We start from the raw sequence: 26,799 nt of genomic DNA on the forward strand, positions 1-26,799 counted from the left end.
CCCTCTGCCCCCAACCTCCAGGTCCCAGCTCATCTGCATAAAGTTCCAATTAACACGTTTTCCCTCAGCTATTTACGATCCCTGAACTCGCTCCCAGCTTGGGAGCCCGCTTCCCGCCGCCCCCTCGCCCCTCGGAGTGCGTCCCCGTTAACCCTTGCGACCCGGCCGCTCCTTGCTGCCCCGACCCCGCCCGCCCGGCCCCCGCGGGGGCACCCGGGGGTGAGGGGCGCGCCCTGGAGTGGAGGACGCGCAGCGGGGGCTGCCGCGGGCCAGAGGCCAGGGCTTCCCGGGGGAAAAAGGCAGGCGCTGGCCCGCCCCTCTTTCTGGGAAGAGATGGGGAGGAGGGCTTCTCCTGGGAGACTCGGGGCGTCGAAATTCCTCGTTCCTCATCCTCCGGCCCCCGCACCCCTCCTCCTCCCCGCCACGTACCCTCTCCCCTCCCCAGCCATCTGTTCCACTCGGCAGCGCCGCGACAAACACGGCTCTAGCTCGCTTCCGCCCCTGCCCAGCCCCCTCCCCCGCCTCCCCGCACCCCCGCCCCGCCCCGGGAGTTGGGGGGGGGGGGAGTGAGAAGACACCCCTCCCCCAGGAGGCCAAGACTTCTGCCAGCATCTCCCACCCAGTCCCAAGCCCCCGCTGGGCAGGGACAAGCGTCGAGGCCCCCTCCTTCCGTCTCGAGGGTCGGTGGGGCTGGAGATAACGCTTAAGAGGGTGGGGGTCGGGGAAGGCGTGGGGAGATCTCAAAGGAGGGCAGAGCAAGCCAGGGTAGGGGTCTGGAGGCCAAGAGCCGGAAAGGGCCAACTAGTGCGTAGGAGGTGGGGGTTTGGGGGTTCCCTGTCTGGCTCTCGAGCCCCCTTCCACCCGGTCCCAGCCACAGCCACGCAGCGCCGCCTGCTGGGCACACCGAGTGCCCGGCACACACGCCCGGCTTCCTCCGCCCGCCCTCTCCCCTCATCTGGAGGGATCCCACTTCCGCTCGCGATCAACGTCCACCAGAATGTTCCGAAAGTCAAGGTCCGGGACAGAGGGCACAGTGAGGCCCGGGCAGGTCTTCAGGGAACCCGCCCAACCGGTTGGTGGGTGCTGTCCAATTCTGATTTCATATTTCGCAAAAGGGCACTGTGTCGGAAGCCAAGAGTCTGGGCTCAAAGCAGCGAGGGATCAGCTATGTCACTCTGCGCTAACATTTGGGGCTTCTTCAACGTTTCGGCGCGTGGGGGGGGGGGGGGGCGGTGGATAAGGCCTTTGAGGTCACTCTCAGCCCCTGAGAGGACAGCTGAAAGCTGGACTGAGAAGCTTGGACCTGCCCTTCTGCCGGATTGCCTTGGGAGGCCTATAGTTAGGACTCGGGAGTCAGATTAACCAGGTTCCAAGCTCAGCTCCCCCTCTACCAGCTGTGTGCCCTTGGTCTGGTGTCTTAACCTGTCTGGGTTTTCTTCAATCTACAAAACAGCAGGAAGATACCGACCCCTCGGACCATAGTTAGGATGAAATGAGATACCTATGTAGCACAGGCAGATCCTCAAGAAATGTCAGTTGCCTCCTTGCCCCATCCCTCCATAAGCCTCGAAAGCTTGTCCCAGGGACACCAACAGGTGTAGGATTGGGATAAATACGGTGTATCCTCCTGGAAGGTCCCTTGTCCTCAAAGATGGTGTCTTCCCTTGATGTAGGTAATTTTAAAGCCTCTCTTTAATGCTAAAAGTAAATATAAATATAGCATAAAGTGAAGCTCAAAATTTGCATGAAGTTTTAAGATAAAACAGGCAACTATAAAAAAGTGTTACTTTCGACAAATCCCCACGGATGCTTTGGTAGGAAAGTTTGAGAGTCAGCCCTTAGCATTCTTTCTAAAGCATCCTACCCTGATCCCCTGTATGGATAAAAGGCCAGTCTCCCAAGTGTACCCCAAACCCTGGGAAGTGGGGGGCAGGAGCTGAGGGCAGACTCTGGGCTCCCTCCAGACACGAAGGGCAGGGCATGGTTGAGAACAGGAAGGTGAGCCAGAAAGCCAAAGGACAGGCTGGCACTTCAGGCGTCCTACTTAATGCCCAGCCAAGCCTGGGTGAGGACAAGGGATGGGGGTGTGGGAAGACACCCCCCTCGAGACACAGGCACACACCAGCCTGTCTCTCACTTCCCTTTTTATTTCCTCTAAGACCGACAAGAAGCAGCACCAGGGAGGGAACCCGCCCTCCAGACCCCTGAAGGGGCTTAGTCAGCACTCCATCCAGGACACAGCCAGCACGTCAGGCCCCTTTCCTCTGAGGGGAAGACTGTTTCATACACACACACACACACACACATACATGCATGCACGCATGCACACATGCATGCACACCCTGGGCATTGCACAGCTGAGACCTTAGGAGTAGCTGCTTTGCTGACCCCACAAGCCCCCAGGAGGCACCAGGAGGCAGACCCTAGGGTGAAGGCCCAGACAAAGGACAGCCCTGCACCCTGCATCCAGTCCAAGGAGGAGGAAGACCCAATGCTTCTAGCACAAGGACTGTCTTCAGTCAATGGAGCATTGCTTTGGGGATTTTTTTAGGATTTTTTTTCGTTTTAGCAAGTCCCTACAAAAATAGAACTTCTCTCGGTATTTATAAATCCACGGCCGCTGGCTCTGTGCGTATGTTACAGGTAGAAAAGCCATGTGAGGCATTCCCTTTGGTTGCTCAGGTCTTGACTTCCTGTCATCCAGGTCCCTTGGCCTCAGAGGTCTATGCAGTCACCTCGGGGCTGCTGAGCATCTTCAGCGGGTTCTCCCAGTGGGTGGCGTACTCCCTCTGGAGCCGGGCACGGTAGTAGAAGAGGTAGGAAGGTAGCAGGAACCCCAGGAGTGAGATTAGCAGGAGGCTCAGATTCACCTTTTGGGCAAGGAGAGAGAGAGAGTCAAGTAGGTACCCACTCTCCCTCATCAGCCGCGGGGACTCTCCTTAGCCTCCCAGAGGGAGGAGAAGGCAGCCCTTTTGGCTCCAGGTCCTGGGCCGGAATGATGAATATAGCTAGCACTTATTCAGTTCAATCACTGTTCCACCGGGATCTCATTTAATCTTCAGCAGCCATGTAACACTGGTGCCCACATGATCTGGCACCCCGGGGAGATACGAGGAAGGCGACCCCACTGAGGGAGTCTGGGCTGGTCAGGCTGCTCCTGAAATGGGACCTTCTGGGCTGGGAACTTTGACCTTTGAGGACGCTGACAATGGGCTCCCATTCAGGGTGGTGGGAAGATGCTCTCAGGCAATTAAAGGAGCTGGGGCTGAAGCCAAGAGGACAGAAGGCTTGGGAGGCCCAGCACAGCGGCCCTCGCGTGGGCTCAGACTCGGCCCCCATCCCGCTCTGCCTTACGCGCTGTACAACTCTGGGCAAGTCATCTCCACTCTAAGTGCCTGCTTCTTGGGGCTGTCATGGCAAAGATTAAGTGAACGTACATAGAGTGCTTAGTACCTAGTGAGCGCTCAGTAAATGGTAACTGTCATTTCATCATTGTTCTTGCAGGAGGAGGGTTTCCGGGAGTGGGTGGCCCCAGGGAGAGACAATCAGCTTTATGGAGGCAGATGTCAGTTCAATGGAAGCAAAATACCAACAGTACCAACAGCTGTAGGTATTGCTTGTGCAGGAGTGGCGCCCAACCACTGAGGATGTTTGAGCTAAGAGGGCTTGCAGGAACCCCATTTCAGGGCTGCTGGAAAGAGGATCCCTGCCTTGGGTGGAACTGGGTTGGCTCAGGACTGGGCCCTTTCACAAATCACTTGGGAGCTTATTAAAAACAGGCTCCTGGGCCCAGGCCAAGAGACGCTGATTCAGCAGGCTGAATAATCTGTATTTTTGTTTTTCCTCCCCAATGCCCCAGTATGTAGTTGTATATTCTAGTTTTAAGTCCTTTTAGTTCTTCTATGTGAGCCGCCACCACAACATGGCTACTGACAGATAAGTGGTGTGGTTCCATGCCCAGAGACTCAGGCCCAGGCCACTGAAGTGGAGCGCACCGAACTTTAACCACTAGCCCATCAGGGCTGGTGCGAGAGTCTGTATGTTTCACACTCCATGAGGGGTTCTGAGGGCAGCTCGCTTGGGAAGCCCCCTATTAGAGCCTGCTGGGGCGCCTTCTGGCTGAGATGAGAGGGAGGGAGGGATTCTATCATATACAAGCCCCCCACCCCCAACTCCTCGACTGCACCCATGAAAGGGGCTCCTGCTCCCCCCAGGCCACCCCCGGTTCTCACCCAGAAGGGCTCTCCTTTCAGCGGTCCCACCGTGATCATGAAGAGGGGCTGCTGCAGCAGAGCGAACACGGCACTGATGAGGGACTGCAGGCCCGTGAGCGTCCCGAAGTGGTTGGATGGGAAGCTGTCAAGGAAGGGGGGCCAAGCATGAGGGGCGTGTCGTCTCCTGCTTGGCACCACTTCCGCCCTCCACCCCAGACCCCGCTCTGTGTTAGCCAAGCACAGCAGAGCTTAAGAGTTCAGGCTCTTCGCAGGTGCTCTTCGGTCCCTGGCCTCCAGGGTATATGCTGTGACTTTTCAGGGCCACCGAACTGGCTTCTAACACCCATTGTCTGTGGGATAACAGCAAGTAACTCAACCTCTCTGAGCCTGACTTCCTCCACTGTAAACAGGGATTGCACTAACCTCACTGGGCTGCTTGTTTATTCTTTTAACAACCATCTATAGAGCTCTTACCATGTGTCAGGTACCATTGTAGGTGCGTGGAGATTCAGCAATGAACCAGACAAAGATACCTGCCCCTCAAGGAGGTGGCATTCTGGTGGGCGGAGTGGTAGTCACACAATAAGCCAGGTAAATGCAAAATGTGTGATGAGTGCTCAGGAGAGAAGTGCAGCAGAGAAAGGGGGTAGGGGTGTCAGGGGGTTGCAACGTAGATAGGATGGCCAGGGGAGGCCTCACTGAGGACAGCTGGGTAGAGACCCGGAGAGGGTGAGACAGCATGAGCCTTGTGGATATCTGGAGTAAGAATATTCTAGAAAGAGGGAACAGCAAGTGCAAAGGCCCTGAGTAGAGTTTGGGGTTTCTGAGGCATGAAGCAGCCCTAGTAGAAGTGGGGAGGAGTGAGCAGGGAAGGGGAAGGAAGACGGCAGAGAAGTTCCAGGGGCCAGATCTTTTAAGCCATAATAAAGCCTTTGGCTTTTTCTCTGAGTGAGACAAGGTGGGCAGCCATGCAGTGACAAGAAGGGACTTATGTCCTATTGTGTTTCCAGCTCCTGTGTTAAAAATGGCCTGAGGGAGGGCAAGGGCGGACGGGGAGGCTGCTGCAATAATCCAGGATGGGACGGCAGTGGTGGAGAGGATGAAAAGGGGTGGGATTTGGGGCATGTGGAACGTGCAGCCAGCACGATGGCTGATAGATTGGGTGTGGAGTGTGAGGAAGAGAAGAGCCAAGGGCGACTCCAAAGTTCTGGTTTGAGCGACGAAGGAAACGGAGCTGCCCTCAGCTGAGATGGCTCCAGGGAGGTTTAAATAAGGGGGCGCTGGTCAAGTGTCCCCCACTGTGCCTGCCCTGGAGTCAGCGCTCAGTGACAGTCATGATTTTGTCACCGCTGTTCTAATGTCCTATATTACTCCGTCACACACACAAGGAAGAGTCGCTCAGCAGCGCCTGGTAGCGGAAACCAGAAGAGAAGGGGAAAGGGAACCGGGGGCTGTTCAACATGAAGCAGGAAAGTTATAAGACAAACAGGACTGCCTTCTGGAAATTTCTATAGGGCTGACATGAGGAGACCACTTTGGGGGCCATTCCAGAGAGCGGACATAGGACCAAAGTGCCATCAAACCAAGTATTTCAGCTTCCTCAGAGGGAAGACTTTCTGACAGAGGAGTCGTCCTGCAGTGGGGTAGGCTGCCCCTGAGGAAATGAGCTCCCCGTCGTTGGAGGAGCTCAGAGAGGGCAGTGGACCAGACAGCCTCCAAGACCCCCAGCAACTCTGAGATGTCAGCATTCCAGGGATGCTGGGGAGGTGGGCATTAAGGAGTGATCCGCTCTGCTCTGGGATTCTCTGGTTATGGGGAGAAGGCTGAAGAAGGCAGTTCAGCCCAGGCTGACTCACACTGCAGCATAGAGGCTTCCACAGGCCGAGTGGTAGAAACCTCGAACCATGGTGTGCAGGACAAAGGTCACAAACTGAAACCAAAAAGAAAGAGGAGAGAGGTTAAGAGCAGGTGTGGAGGTGGGAGGAAGGATGGGTAAGGTAAAGAGGGAAGCAGAGCCTCCTTGAGCCCCCTCACCAACCCAACCTACTGGACATGCTTCCCGGAGAACCCAGAAGAGAGTCAGACCCGGGGATGAGAAGCTTCCTGGAAGGCGGGTGCTGGATGAACCAGCCTTTTGGAGGAGCTCCTGGAGGCAGGGAGAGTGGGGAGGATGGAAGTGGGTACCTGGAGGTGTAAACTGTTGATGAGGCAGGTGATGCCAAAACCCACAAGCAGAAAGTTGGTCACGGTGAAGGCGTTGATGGCATTGGTGAGCTTCTGGATCTTGCGGTAGCGCGGTCTGACGGACTTGGTGGCAACACCATCCCTGAGGAGAACAGGCCATCACCGGCTGCTGCCTCCACCTCCCCGGCAGCTCCCTGGTTCTCAGCCTGGCCCCTCCCCCTTCTGCTGTGCCTCTGCCGTCAGGGCAGCAAAAAAGGGGAAAAAAATATTTCTCCAACCCCGTGTTTCTCCAAAGGTGGCTCCCCCACCAATCATATCAGCATTATCTGGGGTGTTTCTTAAAAATGCATATTCTGGGCCTTTCCTCCGACCTCAGAATCTCAGGAGGGGGCCCAGGAATCTGCATTTTGACAAAGATCCCAAGTATTTCACATGCACACTGAAGTCTGTGAATCAATGATGGGAAGGAAGGTGGAGCATGGGGAGCTCTCACACCGTCTCTCATCAGAAGCCCCAGGAAAGTGTTTCTGCCCACCAGCCTGGAGCAACATAAATGCCATTCTGGGGACAGCAGCTTGGCCCCTAACCACTCAGCAAGCCCCTCTCTCCAGCATGATGAAAGGCTTTGCAGCTGGCTCAGGGAAGAGGTCAGTAGGCTAGGAGGAGGGCAGGCTGCCCATTGGTCCTAGACAGAAGGGCCCTTGGCTAATGGACCTTGGCCATCAGGAGCAGAGGGCAGTGGAGGAAGGCTGGGCGCCAGGGCCAGGGCACCACTGGTGGGGAGGGAGGCCACTGGATTGTTCCTGAAGTGCCTTCTCTCCTAGTCTCCCTCTCCCATCCTCTCGGGGCAAACGGGGACGATGTGGATTAACACAAAAAAAGCACAAGCAGTCAGAAGACCTCGGTTCAAGACCCAACAGTGGTCTCCAGCCAACAAGATGGCCCCCAACGACCTCCGCCTCCTGGTATTCACACTCTTGTGTGGTCCCCTTCCACGCTGTACCACAGTCACAGTCACTCTGTATGGCCAACAGAACACAACAGAAGTGATAGTATGTCACTTCTGAGACGATGTTATGAAAGACCCTGCAGCTTCTGTCTTGCTCTCCCTCCCTTCAATCTCTTGCTTGGGGGAGCCAGCTGCCATGTCGTGAGCAGCCCTATGGAGACGCCCAGGTGGGGAGGAACCCAACCTCCTGCCAACAATCACACGATTGAGCTGAGGAGAGGCTCTCGGGCCCCAGTCAATACTTCAGGTGACTGCAGCGCCCTGGCCAACAGCTGGACTACAGCCTTGAGAGACTCTGCTATGGTCTGAATGCTTGTCCCGCCCAAATTCCTATGCTGAAATCCTGATGCCCAAGGTGATGGTATTAGGATGCGGGGCCTTTGGGAGGTGATTAGCTCCTGAGGGCAGAGCCCTCATCATGGGATTAGTGCCCTTCTAAAAGAGGCCCCACAGAGCTTCCTGGTTCTTCCTGCCAGGTGAGGACACAGCGAGAAGTCTGTGACCCAGAAGTGGCCCTCGCTCAACCATGCTGGCACTCTGATCTCGGACTTCCAGCCTCCAGAACTGTGAGAAATTTCTGTTGTTTATGCACCTCCCAGTCTGTGTATTTTGCTATAGCAGCCCGAACAGCCTCAGTCAGACTCTGAGCCAGAACTACCCAGCCAAGTTACTCCCAGATTCCTGACTCTCAGAAACTAAATGAGATAATCAATGTTTGCTGTTTAAAGATGCCAAGTTTTGGGGTAATTTGTTACACAGCAATAGACATCAAATACACCAACTCTCTCTCTTCCTAGCCTTAGGTAGACTTTAGAGTGTCCCCCTTATATCACAGGTTCTGGAGCCTGCTACTCAAAGCTGTGTGATCTTCAGTGTTACTTAACCTTTCTATGTCTCAGCTTCCTCATCTGTGAAATGAGGATAATGTACCTACCTCAGAGAGCTGTTGCAAAACTAAATAAGACAATGCAAGGTGCCTAGTGCACAGTCAGCACTCAGTGTCAGCTATCAAGCATGCCATGTCCTCTCTTTGTTTTCCTTTTTGAGGAAGATTAGCCCTGAGCTAACTGCTGCCAATCATCCTCTTTTTGCTGAGAAAGAACGGCCCTGAGCTAACATCCCTGCCCATCTTCCTCTACTTTATATGTGGGATGCCTGCCACAGCATGGCTTTTGCCAAGCAGTGCCATGTCCGCAGCCAGGATCCGAACCAGCAAACCCCAGGCCACCGAGAAGCGGAACATGCAAACTTAACCACTGCGCCACCAGGCCGGCCCTGCCATGTCCTCTCTTAGCCTCAGTTTCCTCATCTGTAAAATAGGAAGGTACCCTTGCTCTCCCAGGGCTCTTGGGAGTGTGAAATGACATGCTGGATGTGAAAGCACAGAGAAAATGAAAAGCATCATCTGACTATTTGCTGTCACCATCCCTGTGCAGATCACCTGGCGTCTCCGAGGGCAGTGCCCTCAGTGGGGCTGTCCATGCAGTCCTTGATCCGCCAGTCCATGATGTAGCCGATAAAGGGGCAGGTAAGAAGGCACAACAGCTGCATGGCCCCAAAGATGGAGGAGTAGAACCCAACTGGGCAGGATGGGAAGAAAAGTGGGGTCAGGAGCTGGCATGATGGATGCCAGCAGCCCAGGGGGCACTGCCACCCACTTCTGGCAGAGAGGGAGTACAAACTAGTCTTCCTCTGACTCCAGATTCTTAGGTTCCCCCAAAAGCCCAGGGTGACAAGGGTGGATCCAGGCTCCCTGTGGAGTGGGCAGTGGGAGGGTGGGTATGGGCCAGGGCCCCAGCTTTCATCCCCTTACCTGTCTCTGCCGCCCTTTGTCTCAGGTTGTCCGTCTCTGTTGGTAGGTGGGGGAGAAGCCAGGGTGAGAGGAGCTCAGCCAGGGTGGCCCTCCTGTGCCCCCCAACCCCCAGTGTGCTCAGCAGCACCTCACCATGCTCCTGGCCACCAGTCACGAGGTACTCCAGCATCTTGTTCATGGCGGCCATGTAGAAGATGACCCGCAGCTGGGTCACGCCCATGGTGAGGAGGCTCCACAGGAAAACGGGGGAGCAGAGACTCTTGCGGAAGGGGACAGAATCTGGGGAGATAGCAGGGTCACCCCTGAGGCCCAGTTCTTCCATTCTGTCTGATTGTCCTGGGGATGCAGTTCTAGTAGGGGGCTCTGAAACTATGTGACTTTGGAGATGGACTGGTTCCTTCAAAAACAAGGGTTCAGACTCACTGGCCTCCAAGTTCTGGCCCAGCCCTAGAGCTGTCTCAACAGCACATTCTCACGTGACCTCTGGGTGCCTACCCTATGCTTGGTGTGGCAGTAATAACTCTAGCTACTATTTATTAAGCCTTACCATGCGTTGCGCACTTAACGTGTATTATCCCATCTAACCAAAGCGTACAACAACCCTGTCTTTACCACATTTTACACATGGGAAACTGGGCTCAGAGAGTTCAATGACTTGCCCGAGCTCACACAGCTCGAAGTGGCAGGTCGGCCAGACTCAGCTCATGCCCATAACTCAGCTGTGGGAGGACCAGCAGCGGGACTAACACCTTCATAAGGGCACAGCATTTCTGCAGTTTACAAAGAGCCTACACGTCCATGGTTTCATTCAACCCTCGCAACTGACTTCCCTGTGAAGTGGGTGTTATTGATGCTAGTTTAAGAGATGAGGAAAAGGAGAGCAGGGTTAAGTGATCTACAAAGTCACATGGCTTGTGGGGAGCGGGGCCGAAACCCCCATCTCTTGCCTCCAAGGTCCATGTTTCTTCCACTGATCTCAGAGCTGACGCCTGGGGAAGGGGCCCAGGCAGAAAGAGGGTGCGGTTCCTCTGGTGGCCGGCAGGGGGAGCCGGCCAGCCAAGCGTGGAAGAGCCCAGCCTGGAGGCGGCTCACCTGGCTGAACCTGATGCAAGAGGCTCTGAAGTTGCAGGGAGCCCTGATGAAACCAGCTCCCCACAGGCCTGGAGACCCTGCCCCATTCTGGAAGCTCCTCCCTCTCTCATCTCAGGAATCCGGCAGAGTACCCTGAATCTGAACTTCCCGGAGTTCTCTGAGCTCTGATTTTCCTCCATTCTGTAAATGGGGAGCCTGGCCCACCTACATCATGGGATGTTCTGAGAGGTGAAGAGGGGAGAGAATGAGTGCTTAGGCATGAGTGCTCACTAAGCGTGAGGACCCACCCTCCCCACCCCTTGACCAGACACTCACTCTCAGGAGGGTTTTCTGAGATGCCACGAACGTCCTGGGATGAGATGAATCCATCAGGTGCCTCCTCCAGGCTGGGGGCCTTCTGGCTCAGCCGCTGGCCCACAAGGGTCACATGGGTGTAGAAGCGGTCACCTGTCACCTTGTGATCCAGGGCCAGCCCACTGAGCTTGATCTTCTTCCTGCCAGCAGCCAAGCCGGAGCATGTGGGACCCAGCCACACAGAGAACACCCTCAACAGCCTGCCTCTAGGGGACAGTCCCAGTCTGCCCCAGGGGTGCTGAGCACCCACTTTACCCAGCACTGACATGACCACTGACAAGCTCCTAGCACAGGGCCTGTGCCTGGGTCACCAGAGCCTGGCCCAGGGCCCTGCTTAGCACAGAAGCCAGTAAGTGAAGGCTGGATGAGTCGTTTTTTCCACTTGGGCTGTTGCCACGGAGGCAGCATTAAAAACTCAGACTCTGGAATCAGAGAGCCTGGTTCCAACCTTTGATTCAGTCCCCTTTCAATGGTATGACCTTAGGAAAGTCACTTTGTTCCCTGTGCCTTTGTTATTAATGGAATTAATAACAGAATCCCCAGCACAGGGCTGTTTGAGAATGGTCTGAGGGCATGCCTGACATACAGTAGACACTCGATAAACATGAGCTATTTGACTGGTGCCCTATGTGCTTGGTGGTGGAACATCACCCCGTCCCCTGCTGAACTGACTGGGGGTTGGGAAAGTTGGCATTCAGGCTGCCCTACAAATGGTAGGGTATTTCAGTCCTTTGTAGCCCCCTTCTGGGTCCACGTAGCACGTGGTGCTGTTACTGGGGTCCCTGCTCCTCTGATCCCATCCTCCAAACCCAGAAAGCACAATAATAATAAAGTCACCATGTTCTGACTGCCTCTTATGTGCCAGGTCTATGTAAAACACCTGTGGGGGGTAGGATCGGGCCCATTGTACAGATGTGAGAGCAGAGCTCAGAAAGCTCAGGAAATCCAGGTCTCTCTGACTCCAAAGCTGATTCTGTCCATCATGCCACCACACCCCCAGCCTCCTGTTCTGCAGCAGGGGGAGTCCCCCTCCCACTCCAGCCCCCACCACAGGCACTCACGTGTAGTTGACTTCCTCAGGAGCGGGGAAGGATTCTCTGGGCCAGTTGAGGGCACAGTTCAGAAAGATGAGGCAGGCCAGGCCCGACCAGGTGAACATGATAATCAAGAAGGACACCCCCGCGTCGTAGATCAGCTGTGTGAGGAGGGGAAGGCCCACGGAAGAGGCTGCCTGACCCCAGACCCGGCTGTTCCCACCCGAGGTAGACCCCAGGCCTCAGAGGCCTTAGAGAAGGTCTCTTCCACTCTATCCCCTGTGCCCAGGTTACAGATGAGGAAACCGAGGGCAGAAGTTTAGAGTCAGACCTAGAGGCCCCACCATCCTGTTCCTTTTTCACCCCAGCCCCCTAAATAGGTGGAAGTGGTTCCCACAAGGCGCTAAGTCACTGGCCACAAGCTCAAAATGTCTTTGAAATCTCAATTCGTATCTTAAAAAGGCACACAAATTTTTGCCTGTGACTCCATACACATGCTTGTTTTCACACAAAAATGTCATTTCATTTTATGTACGAAAGAAGAGAACAAACGCTCCAGGTTTACCAGACCTAACCGTGTTTATCCTGCTCCTTCCTGGCACATTCTCCAGGGGAAAGGCAAACCGGCTTATCTCGCCTTTCACAGGTGTTCACAGGTGCAACAAGTGAGCGGGGAGGGGGTGTGCTAGTGCTCTGCCCAAGGCCTCCTAACCCAGGACAAGTAGGTTCTGAATTGACTGGGACTCCGTGCCAGTGTGTCAGCCCCTCTACTGGGGCAGCCAGGTACCAAGAGATGGTGTCACTCCTCTTGTCCTCCCTGCCACCCTCTGCCTCCCCTCAGGCTCCTGCTCAGAGCTCCAGCGCTGCCCGGGGAAACTTCCGCTCCTCCTTGGCCTTGGGGCGCTTTCTTCCATGGAGGCAGGACAGACCTTCGAAGGGCCACACCCCTAAATGAGTGGGGGTAAGATCTGGGTCCGCAAACCCCACCGCACGAGAGAGGGGAGAACCGCCACCCTCTGTGGCTGCTGCTACTTGAACGATAGATGGCCACCCCCACCAAGCCACACTCTCCAACTCCTTTGGGGATGCTGAGCAAGTGCCTTCTAAACAAACCAATTAACAGTAAGGCGGAATCTGAGGGGCACATTACGGCCTAGTTGAAAGAGCGCTTTGCTATCGTTTGATAGCAGAGAAAGAAATGACGGCCCAAGCTTGCCCAGAGCTAGAACTCAGCCTTCTGGCTCCAGGTCCACCAGGCTGACCTGTCTGGGATCTGGCCTGGCATGGACTAGCTTTGTGACCTCAGACCCAAGTCAACCAGCCTCTCCAGCACAGGGGAAAGACATATGGCCGGACAGGTTGGGTGAGGCCAGAGAATTAAGAGCCTTGAATGCACGTGAAGAGGTTGGACTTGATTCTGTAGGCGAAGCAGAGCAGGTGTGTGAGCCAGTCCTCCATCTAAGGTCATTCTGGAAGTCATGTGAATGACAGATTAGAGAGGGAAGAGCTCGGAAGCAGGGAGACGAGCTGAGAAAGCTTGCACTGGCCCAGGAGAGAGGATGAAGGCCTGGACTGGGACAACAGTAAAGCAAAGGAGGAGAGAAGAGAAATCAGACCCCCGGTCAACCGCAGCCACCTGACTTCCTATCACGCCTCAGTGATTTCCCTGAGCAGATGGGAACTGACCTCAAGGCAGGAACTGGGTCATGGACATACTAGCCACTACTCACCCAGCCCCACCTAGTTCTTGTGTCGAGGCGAAAAGAAAACCCAAGTGACCTCTCTGGTGCCCCAAGCAGCTCCGTACCTTGATTCCTGGGTACGTGATGGCAGAGGAGGCATAGGAGCCAATCATGAGGGCCATGAAGGTGGAGCGCAGGTTCCCAAACATGTTGGGCAGCTGAAGGAAGAGAGCAACACCCATGAGCAGGAGCAGACTGTGACCCAGCCCAGGGCTCCCCTTTCCCAGCCTCACTGAGAAAGCCTGGAAGCATCTAGCCCCACAGTGAAATCCAGGCACACTGGCCCCATGAGACGCAACAGAAAAGTTCTCAGGCAAAATCAATGTCAGAAACTCTGCTCTAACCCCCTCCTACAGACTCTCTTGATGCCCTTAGCATCTAGAAGGCTCCCAGAAGAGCCCTCAAAGAGAAATTTTGTCAATGTTGTTGAACCCCAGGATTTTCCAAGTTAGTATTCTCTGGAGCCCCTTTATCCTGTGAAGCCTAGTAATAACCCATGGAAAGGGTGTTTAAGAAACACTGATGGAGGGCAACTCATTTGACAGATGAGAAAATTGAGGCCCTGAGAGGGAAAGAAATGTACTCAAGTTGACCGAGCATGTTAATGACTTTCTCCCCTGTTCTGGCCATCCTCGCTCTATCACAGACCCCAAGGCTGTGACTATGGCTGGCTCTTTAACAGAATCATGCCCCTTCACCCTCCCAGTGGCCCCAAAGGGGCCCACAGTTTCTGCTGAGCCAGGACAAATCAAGGGAAGGGCTAGGGAGGTGAGGGTGGAACTAAGGGAGGGGGCAGGGGCAGGCCAGGTGTCCAGAGGAGGTGGCTCTGACGTGCAGAGCAGGCCCAGAACTCCCACCAGTGGAGAATTAATTGATCGTACGTTCTGCTCACCGGCCGAAGCCAGGCCCGAGGAGGAGGGGAAAGCAAAGTCATGCCACCCTTTGTGTACCCGCGCCAGCCCCACGATACGCCCCAGGTCAACAGATGCCACAGCTGAGAAGGGCCTTCACGCCATACAACGTTTAAAGCTTCTCCACAGAGGCCAAGAAGAGGACCTCAAATCGTTCTGGAGAGGAAGGTGGACAAACAGAGAACTGAGTCCTCCAACAGCCTCCAAGTGGCTATGAAAAGGGGGTGGAGCCAGCTGACCCCCACTTGGTCAGAGGTTTCCCTGGCACCCTGCGTCTGCAAGGCATACTGCCCAGGACGCCCGGGAAAGTGCCAGGGCCCAGAGAGCAGCTGGGCTCTTTGGTTGCCCCCCCACCCACCCAGGGTCCAAGGGTGCTGTCTCCGCCCAGCACAGCGCGAGGCCGGCCTGGCTAACCCTGGCTAACCCTGGCTAACCCCGAGCGATGGGCTGAGCAGCACCGGCCATCATGGCAGGGGTGGGTCAGCGAGAGCGCGGAGGCCCAGGGGCGGGGTCGGGCCCGGGGCAGGGCAGGGGCCGGGCTCTGCCATTGGCTGGAGATTACTGGGCGGGGCCGGGGGAGGGGCGGCGGGCGGCTGCAGGCCCCCATGGCTGGCCAGGGCAGGGGAGGAGGTGAGGCCGGGAGCTGTGCGGAGCAGGGCAGCGGGGAGAAGGGATTTAGGGCCCTGAGCCAAGTTGCACAGCGTGAAAAAGGGGCTACCGGGGGAGGGAGATGGGGACGAAGGGAACCGCTTCCTTAGAGAGTTGTGAAACGTCCCCCGGCTGGAATTAAACGCGGCTGCTGGGTGAGATGAAATTCAGCCAAAAACATCCAGTTTGGCGGTCAGGCTGCGCTCAGCTCATCCAAGATAAACGGCCCCGCGGCTAGTCCAGCCAGGAACCTCTCCCCCACCACACACTCCTAAGCCTTTAACCCTTATACTCACTCACTCACATACATCAACATACATACTTAGAGTAACACACGCAAAACTGACACACATACGTAAGAGGTCAAGCTGTGTGCAAAAGCCGTTCTTGTAAACCTGAAATCAGAAATCCCAAGAGTCCCTTGCACCCCTATGTTCATCGCAGCATTATTTACAATAGCCAAGACGTGGAACCAACCTACATGCCCAGAAACTGATGATTGGATAAAGAAGATATGGTACATATACACAATGGAATACTACTCAGCCATAAAAAAGACAAAATTGGCCCATTCGCAGCAACGTGGATGGACCTCGAGGGTATTATGTTAAGCGAAATAAGCCAGTCAGAGAAAGATGAACTCTATATGACTCCACTCATAGGTGGAAGTTAACATATTGACAAGGAGATCTGATCAGTGGTTACCAGGGAAAAGGGGGGGGGGGGGTGGGGGGAGGGCACAAAGGGGGAAGAGGTGTACCCACAACATGACTAACAATAATGTACAACTGAAATCTCACGAGGTTGTAATCTATCATAACATTAATTAAAAAAAAAAAAAAAGCCGTTCTTGTAGGTCAGGCACAGTCAAGTTGGGCAGTTTTTTCTGGTTCAATCTGACACACACACAGTACATTTACCTGCTCGCCATCTTCCATGACCAACATCACACACACTGTCTCAAGCTGCTCCCTCCGTCACTACCGATTCCATTACCCAGTTTTATTTTCTTTCCAGCGCTTATGACTACAGACATAATTTATCAGTTTACTTGTTTGGCAGGTTGCTCGCTCCCCCAACCCCCAAATGGAAGCTCCAGGAAGGTGAGGAAGTTGTAAACTCTGTCTGTGCTGAAGTCCGTGTGCCTAGAACAGAGCTCAGTAGACTTTATGGGCCCGGGACACACACACATACACCCTGACATCCATCCTCTGACCCGCAGTCTCATCCACCTGTACACAGCCTCACGGCCACCCTTGGCGGCAGCCTGCGCGGTTTCACACACACGTGCATTTGATCTGCATCCACTGGATCCTCTTGCCCCCTGACCCTCACTCACTCCTACCCCTACCCCACTCCTGGGTGCCCTGCTGCCAAACCGGGGCCTGTCGTACTCACCGTGAGCGATGAGAACGTGAGGCAGATGCCACCAAAGCCATTCAGGGACAGCGCCAGGAATATCAATGGAGACAGAACTGGGAAGGGGTGAGGGGTGGGTGAGAGCATTTGATAAGCAGTAGGAGGCAAAGGCAGGAGCGGGGGTAAACATCTACCTTCATCCCACCCATCTTTTGCTTGTGTGGCCATGAGAGGCCAGACATCTCACCTTCGGTGTCCCGAGAGGCCAGAGCCATGAGAGTGCAGGATGCAGCGAAGCTGGCACTGTGGAGATAGGGGAGGGCGACAGGTTGACCTGTGAACACCCGGAGCCTCCCCCCACCCCTTGCCGTGCCAGTCCCTGACCTCCAGCTCCACATGGTTCGGCAACCTCACCTGCCAACCAGCCGCATGGGCCGGGGGCCAAAGCGGTCCATGAGGATCCCCAGTGGCAGGGTGGTGGCGCTGAGCAAGAAGGAGCCGATGGTGAAGCCCAGGTTGAGCATCTCTTCCTGGCGGTCACAGCTTGGCCACTGGTGCTGCTCATCCTGGGTGGCATTGGTGGTGTTCTTAGCTGAGGAGGGGGAAGGAAGGCTCAGCACATGACAGCAGGAGCAGCTGGGCATGGGATGGAGCGGCCTGGGATCAAGAATCCTGTGCTCAAATCCCATATCTCTGATTTACTGGCAACCAGGTGACTCTGGGGGTGGCCTAGAGTCAGGTCTGGCAGGGAGGGGCTCCATAAATGACAGCAATTCATATCTGACCCAGCGAGAGTCATACGCCCAATCTGAGGCCTCAGCTGGCTCAAACGTGATAACGGACATCAAAGTATTTAACAAGTTGTAATGGTCACTCAATGTCCAACCTTAGGGGATTGCAGACTCGAAACAGGAAGCACCCTTGAATCTGGGGACAAAGTCAGCGAGTGATGCTCAATTGACCTAGTAAGAATTCATTTAAAACTCAGAGGAAGCTTTTCCCATAAATGACATTCAATAATATTTATTGAGCACTTAACTATATTCTAGGCATTGTTCTCGACAGTCACTGTATTAACTCCTGACAGCCCCATGAGTCAGCCAATAAGGTATCCCATTCTCCAGATGATGAAAGAGAGGCACAGAATCAGGACCATGGCACCACCCTCCAGTACCCTTTAGAAGTTCACCTGGAAGACTCATCCTCGAGGTAAACTGCCAACTTGGAGTCGTGACAAGTTAATGAAAAGGCTTGTGGTGGAGGGAGGAGGGTGATTCCACTTCATCAGTGCTCAGAGAGTCATGAGGTGGCTGCTCCCCTCCTATTTATTGCTTAGGCAACACTGCCTAGGGCTAACTCAGGGTGCGCCTGGAAGGCAGAGAGCGCAGGGTGTGAATTCCCACCACCATCCTTACTAGGTGCGCAACCTTGGACGAGTAACCTCCTCTTCTTGAGCCTCAAGCCCTTTGCCTGTAAAAGGGAGCAGAGAATGCCTAACACACAGGCTCCTTAGGGGAGTCAACTGGAGAAGGTGAACGAAGAGCTTTGCACGGGGCCAGGTCTGAGACGGTGCTTCTGAAATAGCGGATGAACGGGCACATGATGGCCTTCCTGGAGGGTCACAATGTGGTGAGCCTGTTCTCTATGCACTGAGGATCCCACAGCGAATAAGAAAGGAAGCTCTCAGCTCTCATGGGGCTTATATCAGATAATAAACAAGAAAACACGTGTATGGTGACAGATAAAAATTAGACTATTGGTGGTGAGCATGATGCGGTCTACACAGAAACGGATATATAATAATGTACACCTGAAATCACACGATGTTCTAAAGCATTATGACCTCAATAAAATAATTGCAAAAAAAAAACCTGAAAAGAAAACCCATGGATGCTGATTTAAGCGTGACAGGTGCTGTCAAGAGAGCAAAACAAGGGGCTGGCCCAGTGGCGCAGCGGTTAAGTGCGCACGTTCCGCTTCAGCGGCCCAGGGTTCACCGGTTCGGATCCCGGGTGCGGACATGGCACCACTTTGCAAGCCATGCTGTGGTAGGCATCCCACGTATAAAGTAGAGGAAGATGGGCACGATGTTAGCTCAGGGCCAGTCTTCCTCAGCAAATAAAAGAGGAGGATTGGTGGCAGATGTTAGCTCAGGGCTAATCTTCCTCAAAAAAAAAAAAAAAAAAAAAAGAGAGAGCAAAACAGGAGGACAGGCTAGTGCCTGAATGCTGGGACAGGAGGAAGCATCTACCCTCAGTGGTGACAATGACCCCTGACTTCAGATAGTTGAAGGGCATGCAGGGAGCAGAAGGGTGAAGTGATCTGTGTCTTAACATAAGGAAGAACATAAGGAAGAGTTCTCAGATCATGAGTGCTGGCCAAACGGCGGTGGGGGGGGTGTTGGGTGGGGGCGGAGTGCCTTGAGCAATGGAGAGTTTCCCATAGGTAAGCGCCAGCTGCCAGGAACCCTGGGGAGGGTGCTCAGGCACCAGGAAGAAGCAGTCAGGGGTTTAGACAACACAGTCTCTGGGGTTCAGGCTAGCCCCATAATTTAGAGATCTTTATGATCACTGTTCATTTCTCCACCAAGTTTGTCTGCACCCATTTATTCAATCTATGTGCACTTATTGGCCATCTACGTATGACACACACTGTGTTGGGACAGTGGGTAAAGCAGGAAGAAATGCAAATTCTAGGCTAGAGGTGGCAAACAGGCAATGCCCCACATATATGTTTTGCTTGGCTTGCAAATTTTAATCAGGTGCCAGTTGAAAATAGGGAGTGACCACATAAAAATCTGGCTTCTCTTTAAGAAGTCAGAAGATCTGGCCACTGATGGAGGTGAGTGGAGGCCCCCCTTTTTGCCTGAGCTTGCCCTCTCTGGTTCACCCACGTCAGCCTCTCTTTTAGCTCCCAGAGGTCTGCCATCTTACATCGGCCCTGCTTTGTCCAATTACTACCAACTGCCTGGCCCCTGTTGGCATTTGAGTTTGCAGCCCCTGAATTAGACACGGTCCCTGCTCCTCTTTCACAATCAAATGACCCTTCCATTCTCAAACAATCCCACTTGCTCTCAATTAATTAACACCTACTTTGTGCCAGCCTTCTTCATATAGTATCTCATTTAAGCCTCACAATAACCCTGAAAAGTGAGTCTAATGATGCCCATTTTGTGGACAACAAGGCTCTGAGAAGCAAAGCAACTCCCAGTCACAGATACGGCTTTGCACAGGTAGGCTCAGATTCAAACTCAAGACAATCTCCAAAGCCAACACTTTTCCATTGCACCACAGGGCCTCTCTGTCCTGAACAAGGCAGCTTGGTAAGTTTCCTGAGCCTGTGCCAGTGCTGGCAGGAAATGTGTTCTTCCACTGGCAGAGAATTCTGGCCCAGTGACTTGCTAATAACTCAAGGCCAATGAATGCATTCGTGTGAATGGTTTATCCATCACCCTCTTGTGAGTTTGACTAATATGAGTTAGTTCCTGAGGCCTGATCACTCTGAGTGGTTGAATAAAGGCAGTCTTCAGACCTAAGAGGGAAGCCAGCCCAAGATACAAAGACCTCCAAGACCTCTATCCGTGCCGATTACAACAGAAGAGGTCTTTGAAATCCAACCGCCCCACTTTTATAGACAAGTAAAGTGAGGCATGGGGTGGAACAGGGAAAATGCATTCAGTAAGTTAATGATAGAATTGAGTTTAGAAGCCAGGAAGAACAGGGTTTCCCAAAATGTGGTATACAGAGCAGGTGGGGCACTCAAGATGGGTTTAGGAGGTACACAGAATGGTTTTTGATGTTTCATAGTTATTAGTTATTTGAATGTGTATCAGAAACATATATACATACACACATATACATATATATGTATCAGAAACATATGTATGTATGTATGTTAGAGACATGTATGTATATATATATACATCTATGTATTAGAAACATATATTATGTATGATCTGTGTGCATGTGTGTATAAATAACATCAAACCCAAGATTCTAAGGATATTACACTTTAAAATGAGGCTAGGGGCCGGCCCAGTGGCACAGGGGTTAAGTTCGCACGTTCTACTTTGGTGGCCTGGGGTTCACTGGTTCAGATCTCAGGTGTGGACCTATGCACCACTCCTGTCAAGCCATGCTGTGGCAGGCATCCCACGTATAAAGTAGAGGGAGATGGGCACAGATGTTAGCTCAGGGCCAATCTTCCTCAAAAAAAATTTTTTTTTAATTTAAAAATTAAAAAAAGAATATTCTAAAATGAGGCTAATTTTTTTAAAAGTGGGTTGATTTAAAAGGAAGTATTAAGTCAACAATACCACCTATGACACACAGAAACGGTAAAATCATGAAGGCAAACTACAAATGACTAGGTCTGGGAAGCGCTGGCAAACAGGATTGTGGTTAGGCATCCTCTCTGAACTCAGCACATGCAAATCCTGGCCCCGCCAGCTGTGCTGCTGAAACTCTGAGGCTCTGTTACCCCACCTGTGAAATGGGAGAGTGGGTGCAACCACCTGAGAGGCTGGCTCTGGGATTGCCGTGCACACACTCACCAAATGATCGCATTTTCTTTGTCTCCCAGGTCAGCGAGCCCTTCCTCACTCCCTGAGGCTTGCCTTTCCTGCAGCCGACATAGTGACAGCCACCAAAATACACTTCTTGTCTCTGGCTGCACGCCCCCAGGAGAACTCTAAGCTGAAGGTGAGGGAGAGCTACTCTATTCCCATGAGCCTACGAAAAGGGTTCTGGGGTCAGATCTGGGGTTGAATCCTCATGCTGCTCCTTATTTATTAGCTGTGTAACCTCAGGAAGGCTATTTAGCCTCTCTGAGCTTCAGCTTTCTCCTCTATAGAATGGGGTTATTATAACACATCACAGATTTGTTATGAAGACTAAGGATCAAACTAGCAAATAGTAAGTGCTTAGTGAACTTTAACCACTGCTTTATTATTTGGGCACTTATGCTGGATACACAGTAGCGTGTGGTGAACTGAATTGCCCCTAGCCAAATTCTTGAGTATCAGATCCCTTTTCAGCTGTCTGTGACATCTCTACAGGTGGGTCACCACCCACCCCAAGGCATACCTCAAGACAGAGCAGAAAGCACTGAGAAGACAGCAGGTATGGCCAGGGAACCCCAAAGCCAACACGAGTGAACACGTCAATGATGAGCTCCACATTTGTTAAATGATATCATTTGGTCCTCGCATCATTGCTCTGTGGCACGGAGGGTGAGGGTTGTCCACACCATTTCACAGACTTGGAAGTGGAGATCCAGAGAAGATAGATGATTTGCCTAAGATCACACAGCAAATGATGGCAAAGCTGGATCTAGGACATAACAACCACCCCCACTTATAGTCTGAATTTTGTATCCTTGCCCTCATTTCATTTTCACAACAGCCTCCTGAGGTAAGGATCGTTGGTCCTGGTTTACATGCAAGATAACTGAAATATTAAGCAAGTCCAGTAAGTGGCTCAAGTCAGCCAAGCAGCACATCACAGAATTGGAAGCCATGCTGCCTGTCTCTTTCCACACACCATGGGGACACAGACTCCTGGTCTGATTCTGTGTTCTCAGGACCCTGCAGAGGGAGGCTGAGACCGCAAGGAACGAGGCTTAAGAAGCAGAAAGTGGGAGCTTTCGATAGGGCATAATGACGGAGGCAGACACCCCCAATCAGCCTGATGTCGCAAGGATTTAGGCTGGAGACCCTTGAATGAAAGAGAGGTGGGGGAAGAGAGACACATTATGCCTGCTTTCCACGTGTGGACGCGTAAGTCCTGAGAAAAGGAGGCGGGTTCACACCGGTCACCTCTAATCATCCCAAACAACAGGCTCAGACACACACTCGCTTCAGGGCAACTCAAAACACCAGGTGGATACCTCAGACCACACACAAAAATGAACTCTAAATGGATCAAAGATGTAAACGTAAGAGCTAAAACTATACAACTCTTAGAAGAAAACAGAGGTGTAGTTCTTCATGACCTAAAATTAGGCAATGGCTTCCTAAACATGACACGAAAACACAAATAGCAAAAGAAAAAATAGACAAGTTGGACTTCATCAATATTAAAAACTTTCGTGCTCCAAAGGACACCGTGAAGCATGTGAAAAGATGACCCACACTGGGAGAAAAATTTTGCAAATCATATAACTGATAAGGGACTCACCTAGAATAGAAAGAACTCTTACAGCTCAATAATAAAAAGACAAACAACCCAATTTAAAAATGGGCAAAGGATCTGAAGAGCCCTTTCTCCCAGGAAGATATACCAATGGCCAATAAGTACATGAAAAGATGCTCACCATCATTAGCCATCAGGGAAATGCAAATCCAAACCTCAGAAAGGTAACACTTTTATATCCACTAGAATGGCTATAATAAAAAAGACGAGCAATAGCAAGTGTGGGTGAGGATGTGGAGAAACTGGAAGCCTCACCCGCCACTGGCGGGAGTGTAAAACGGTGCAGCCCTTTTGGAAAACAATCCAGCAGTTCCTCAAAACGAGGAACGAGGGCTTACCCTCACAGCCCAGCAAATCCCCTCCTAGATAAGCACCTAAGACGAAGGAAAACACATCCACACGGAGACTTGTACATGAACGTTCACAAGAGCACTGTTCATAACAGCCAAAAAGCGGAAACAACCCAAATGTCTGTCAACTGATGAATGGATAAATAAAATGTGGTAAATCCAGACAATAAAGTACTATTCAGTAATGTTAGAATTCCCCCTCCCACATTTGGGGCAATTCACACAAAGCCAGGGTGACCGAAATGGAAGACAAGAGACCCTCCACAATGCCTGGCCTAGGGGGAATGAGGTTATTAACTGTGTGCAAAGGGATGATTTGAAGACCTGGGGGCTCAAAGGTCCTGAAAAAGGAGGCGCGCAGCCCCTTTATATTTAAATCCCCGTTGTGGGCTCTCCTTCGCCCTATGCAGCTTACAACAGCCCTACTGAGAAATCCCTCTCCTCCTACCAGGAGCCTCCATCTTGCTCTAGACCTGAGGCTGCCAAAGGCTTAGGATCCTGCCAGTCAGTCGCAGGCTCTGGATGCCCAGCAGGACACCTGGTATTCAGTAAACACTGGATTAAATAAACAAGGTGGAGAGGGCAGAATGCCCTCATTCTTTAGACGAAGTTTGAAAACATCAAGAAGCAGGCGTGTCCAACTGCTTAAGCAGCCCTGCTTTCTGTCTACTAGGCCACCTGTCTTTTTCCAGCTTCCACCTTCCCCTTCTGCGGCCCCTCCCCCAGCCTGACTTGGCCCTTCTCCAGCATACCTGAGCACATGCTGGAATAGAAGCCCTCGTTCTTGAGCATGATCAGCAGGGAGCCCCAGCCCAGGAGCACGGCAGAGAAGAAGACGTTCTCCAGCACCGCCGTGCAGGCCATCCACCAGCGCCTGCGGTACGCCTGCTGCAGCGTAGGGGCCATGCTGGCCACGAGCCTGCACAGGAACAGAGCGCTCAGCGTAGGAATCCCCAGCAACCCTTGGGAAGGGTCCTGCATCATGGTGGCTCCTGAGACCCCTCGAGCCAGCCTGCAAGGGGGCTTTCACGAAGGTCCCATAGCTCCCCGGGCTTCCCAGCCGGTGCCGCCAATCTGGCCCTGGGCGCACTGGCAGTGCCAGGTGTGCACCTGGCGCTGGGCTTCCGCCCCGGGCCACTATCAGAGATAAGGAAGGTCCTGTCTGCGCGCAACAGATTTCTGGAGCGCTGCCGGCTCTGCCACCCAGTCCGGGACGCGCTGAGCCCTGCTCCTGGGGGCCAAACCCCAAGTCCCCAAAGGTCAGCAAGGGGCAGGGCGCGCTCTGAAGCCACCGCTGGGCAGTATCCGGCTTCCCGCGCCAGGAAGGTCCCCCAGAAGCAAGCAGGAGGAGGAAGGGGAAATCTGAGGCTAGCCTAAGACCCCCTCCCCTCCTTCCTGTAGCCCCTATGAGACCACTCGTCTCCTCTGAGGCTGATGGACAGCAAGCCCTCCCCATTTCTGCACCAGGCGACCCAGGTCTCTACAGTCTCTCGGTCCAACAGCTGCCACGTGGAAGGAGACCTAGGGCGGGCCCTCCAGCGTCCACGGCGCCCCGTAAGCCCCTCACTCACTCGGTAGGGCGCGGGGCACCACGCTGCGCGCCTCCGAGCCCGCCCGCCTCGTCCTGCCCGGGGAGGGGGATCGGGCTCTGGCAGGAAGTCCGGCGGTCACTGACTTTATAAGGGCAGTGTCGGCGGATGGGCTGGCGGGCGGGTGTGTTTACCAGAGGGAGGGAAGGAGCCGGAGCGCCCCGCCGCCGCGGCCGCCACCGCGGGAGGAGATACAACGCGCGCGGCGGGGGCGGGGAGCACAAGGGGAGTGAGACCCAGGGAAGCTGAGAGAAGAGGGGCAGGGAAGGGCAAGAGGGAGGGGAGGGGAGGACAGCACAAGTCCTGCCGGGGAGGGGAGGACCTCAGTACCCTCATCTGTGAAATGGAGCTTTAGATTCAGACGCTCCCGCAGGTCCGTTCGAACTCTGGCAAGAGTGTTGCTCTAGACAGAGGAAGTGCAGCAAGAGGGGGGCCCAGCGGAAGAGGGGAGTCGGGGGGACCAGAGTAAAGGGGAGGGAGGGACGCGCTTGAAGAGATGGGACAATGCGCCGCGGGACCCACGGGCTCAGGTAACGGGTTTTTCTTGCGGAGCCTGGGAGCGTCGGTGGGAGCCGGCCCGCGTGGCTCCGCGGAAGCGCCGCCGGGGAACCCCTTCCCCCACCCACAGCTCACCTCTTATCGGGAGCACACGCGCCTCCTGCAGGAGCGCAGAACCTTCGTGGCGGGTCCACACTCTCGGCGTCCGGTGTCCTGGGGGCCCAGCAACGAACGGCACCGGCGTTCTGGACTCCTCCGCACGCTGGCTTCCTGCGGCCTCGGAGGTTCAGCCCGACAGCCTGCTGTGCTCGCCTTCTCTGCCCCCTCGGAAGAAGTTCAGGAGCTGGGAACCCGCCGGGCGCCACCAATCTGCGAAGCAGGGCATGGAAGAAGTGAGTCTGCCGAGTTAATAGTGGTATTTACACCCGTCCGGTGCTGCGCCCCGAGGTAGGGGTGGGGGTTCCCTTCCCTTCCCCTCCCCCTAGGTCGAGTTTCACGCGCACGTGACTCGCCTTCTGGTCCCCAGATACTCTGCCCCAGCACCTAAAATTTCCACTCTCGCCTCCCACCCTCTCCCTCGGCCCCCCAGACGAATCAGGCAGCGCCCTCTGTATCTTTGGCCAAAACAAAGACCGACTCGGCTGGAGCGCGCAGACCGCGATGCAGGGCAGGCTTGGGTGGGGTCTTGAACTGTGTAGTTGGGAGTAGTGTTTTCCGAGAGGCAGAATGACACGAGTTTCTTTGGAGTTAGTCAGATGGAGGCCTGAGTCTCGGCTTTGAAACTGACTGGCCTGGGTTACCTTGGGCAAGCTACTTAACCTCTCGGAGCCTCGGTTTCCTCCTCTGTAAATTCGGATGACAATAGCACCGACCTACCTGCAGGGAAGTGGAGGTTCTGACTGGGGGTTGTGATGCAGGTACAACGCTCAGCACAGTGCTTGGCATGTAGTAAGCATAATAAATGTTAATTGTGGTGGTGGCTGTCATTATTTCAGAAGACGTGGTGAAAGGATGCTTCCGGACACTTATTGATTCCCAGTAAATGTCTCAACCTCCCTGAGCCTCAGTTTCCTCATCTGTAAAATGGAGGGGAGGTGTCACTCCTTGGACTGTGGTGTTGATTAATGAGATGATGATGACAAAGGCAAATAAATACAGATGTAAATTTAATACAGTGTGCCGAGAGCGTTACTGGTGATACTGGAAAGCTCTGTGGGAATGTGAGCAACTGCCCAGGAGATTCCAAGAAGACCTCAGAGAAGAGAGGCTCTCTGAACAGCTGAGCCACCAAGCCAAGAGAGGAAGTCACATTTGCTGAGTGGCCACTATGTGCTGGGCACTTTCCAAACAAAAATGATCATGAAATCCTCAGAACATCATGGTCTCATACAAAGCTCACAGCTTTTCACAGAGGGAGAAGGTTGGTGGCTGGCAGCTGGAACATGGTGGGTAAAGGCAGGATGCAAAATCAGATCTGTCTGGCTTTTAAGTGTGGCCCTTTTCATTCCTCCGGGCAGGGGGAACAGCAAGAACAAAGGCTTAGCAGAGGGAAAGGCACGAGGAGTTCTCTCTGGCAGGAGCACCGTGTCAGGCTCTGATGGTTTCCCTTCTTAAGATTGATTGCTGGCTTTCAGAACTTCCAGATCCAGGTCAAACTCCTTAGCTTAGCACAGAGTCCCTAGAATAAGGGTTCTAACCCAAGACAGTCATGGATCCCCTTGAGAATACAATAAAATGTCGTGAGTCCACTCCCTGTGAAAATGCACGTGTGAACATGAGCACACACATTTACATTCAAATTTCGGGGTTTT

General features: G+C 53.6%; 1 protein-coding gene and 1 long non-coding RNA gene across 6 annotated transcripts; one reads left to right on the forward strand and one right to left on the reverse strand.

Annotated features, from left to right (window-relative positions):
• Window positions 1-2,127: 2,127 nt before the first annotated feature.
• On the reverse strand, window positions 2,128-25,351 carry SLC43A1 (solute carrier family 43 member 1). Of its 4 annotated transcripts, none has more exons than XM_005598142.4 (15): window positions 25,124-25,351; window positions 23,654-23,820; window positions 16,775-16,952; window positions 16,608-16,663; window positions 16,400-16,476; window positions 13,508-13,600; window positions 11,728-11,861; window positions 10,628-10,806; window positions 9,353-9,499; window positions 9,221-9,256; window positions 8,849-8,987; window positions 6,399-6,540; window positions 6,071-6,144; window positions 4,233-4,356; window positions 2,128-2,870 (listed from the first exon to the last, which is right to left on the reverse strand). In XM_005598142.4, the coding sequence occupies exons 2-15, from the start codon at window positions 23,805-23,807 to the stop codon at window positions 2,724-2,726; spliced, it is 1,680 nt and encodes a 559-aa protein (XP_005598199.2). In that variant the 5' UTR covers window positions 23,808-23,820; window positions 25,124-25,351; the 3' UTR covers window positions 2,128-2,723. The 4 variants fall into 4 exon arrangements, with proteins under 4 accessions (XP_005598199.2, XP_005598197.2, XP_070084794.1 ...); XM_005598140.4 differs by lacking the exon at window positions 25,124-25,351 and adding an exon at window positions 24,473-25,022; XM_070228693.1 differs by lacking the exons at window positions 16,400-16,476; window positions 25,124-25,351 and adding an exon at window positions 24,473-24,554.
• LOC106781461 (uncharacterized) lies at window positions 23,640-26,158 on the forward strand. Of its 2 annotated transcripts, none has more exons than XR_001378063.2 (4): window positions 23,640-23,780; window positions 24,303-24,455; window positions 25,155-25,380; window positions 25,984-26,158. It is a non-coding gene; the product is annotated as an uncharacterized lncRNA (long non-coding RNA). The 2 variants fall into 2 exon arrangements; XR_011423648.1 differs by lacking the exon at window positions 23,640-23,780 and adding an exon at window positions 24,052-24,160 and having other exon boundaries at window positions 25,578-26,158.
• Window positions 26,159-26,799: the final 641 nt, after the last annotated feature.

The sequence above is a fragment of the Equus caballus genome, chromosome 12 (genome assembly GCF_041296265.1).
Source record: "Equus caballus isolate H_3958 breed thoroughbred chromosome 12, TB-T2T, whole genome shotgun sequence".
Taxonomy (NCBI): domain Eukaryota; kingdom Metazoa; phylum Chordata; class Mammalia; order Perissodactyla; family Equidae; genus Equus; species Equus caballus.

Excerpts from the sequence above, each read along its gene's own strand:
- SLC43A1 (XM_070228692.1), bottom strand. The coding sequence starts at position 23,885 with ATGATGCAGGACCCTTCCCAAGGGTTGCTGGGGATTCCTACGCTGAGC. Across the intron at positions 16,953-23,653 it reads CTATTCCAGCATGTGCTCAG|CTAAGAACACCACCAATGCC; the intron begins GTATGCTGGAGA and ends CCCCCTCCTCAG. Across the intron at positions 4,357-6,070 it reads GGAAGCCTCTATGCTGCAGT|CTTCCCATCCAACCACTTCG; the intron begins GTGAGTCAGCCT and ends CTTCCTTGACAG.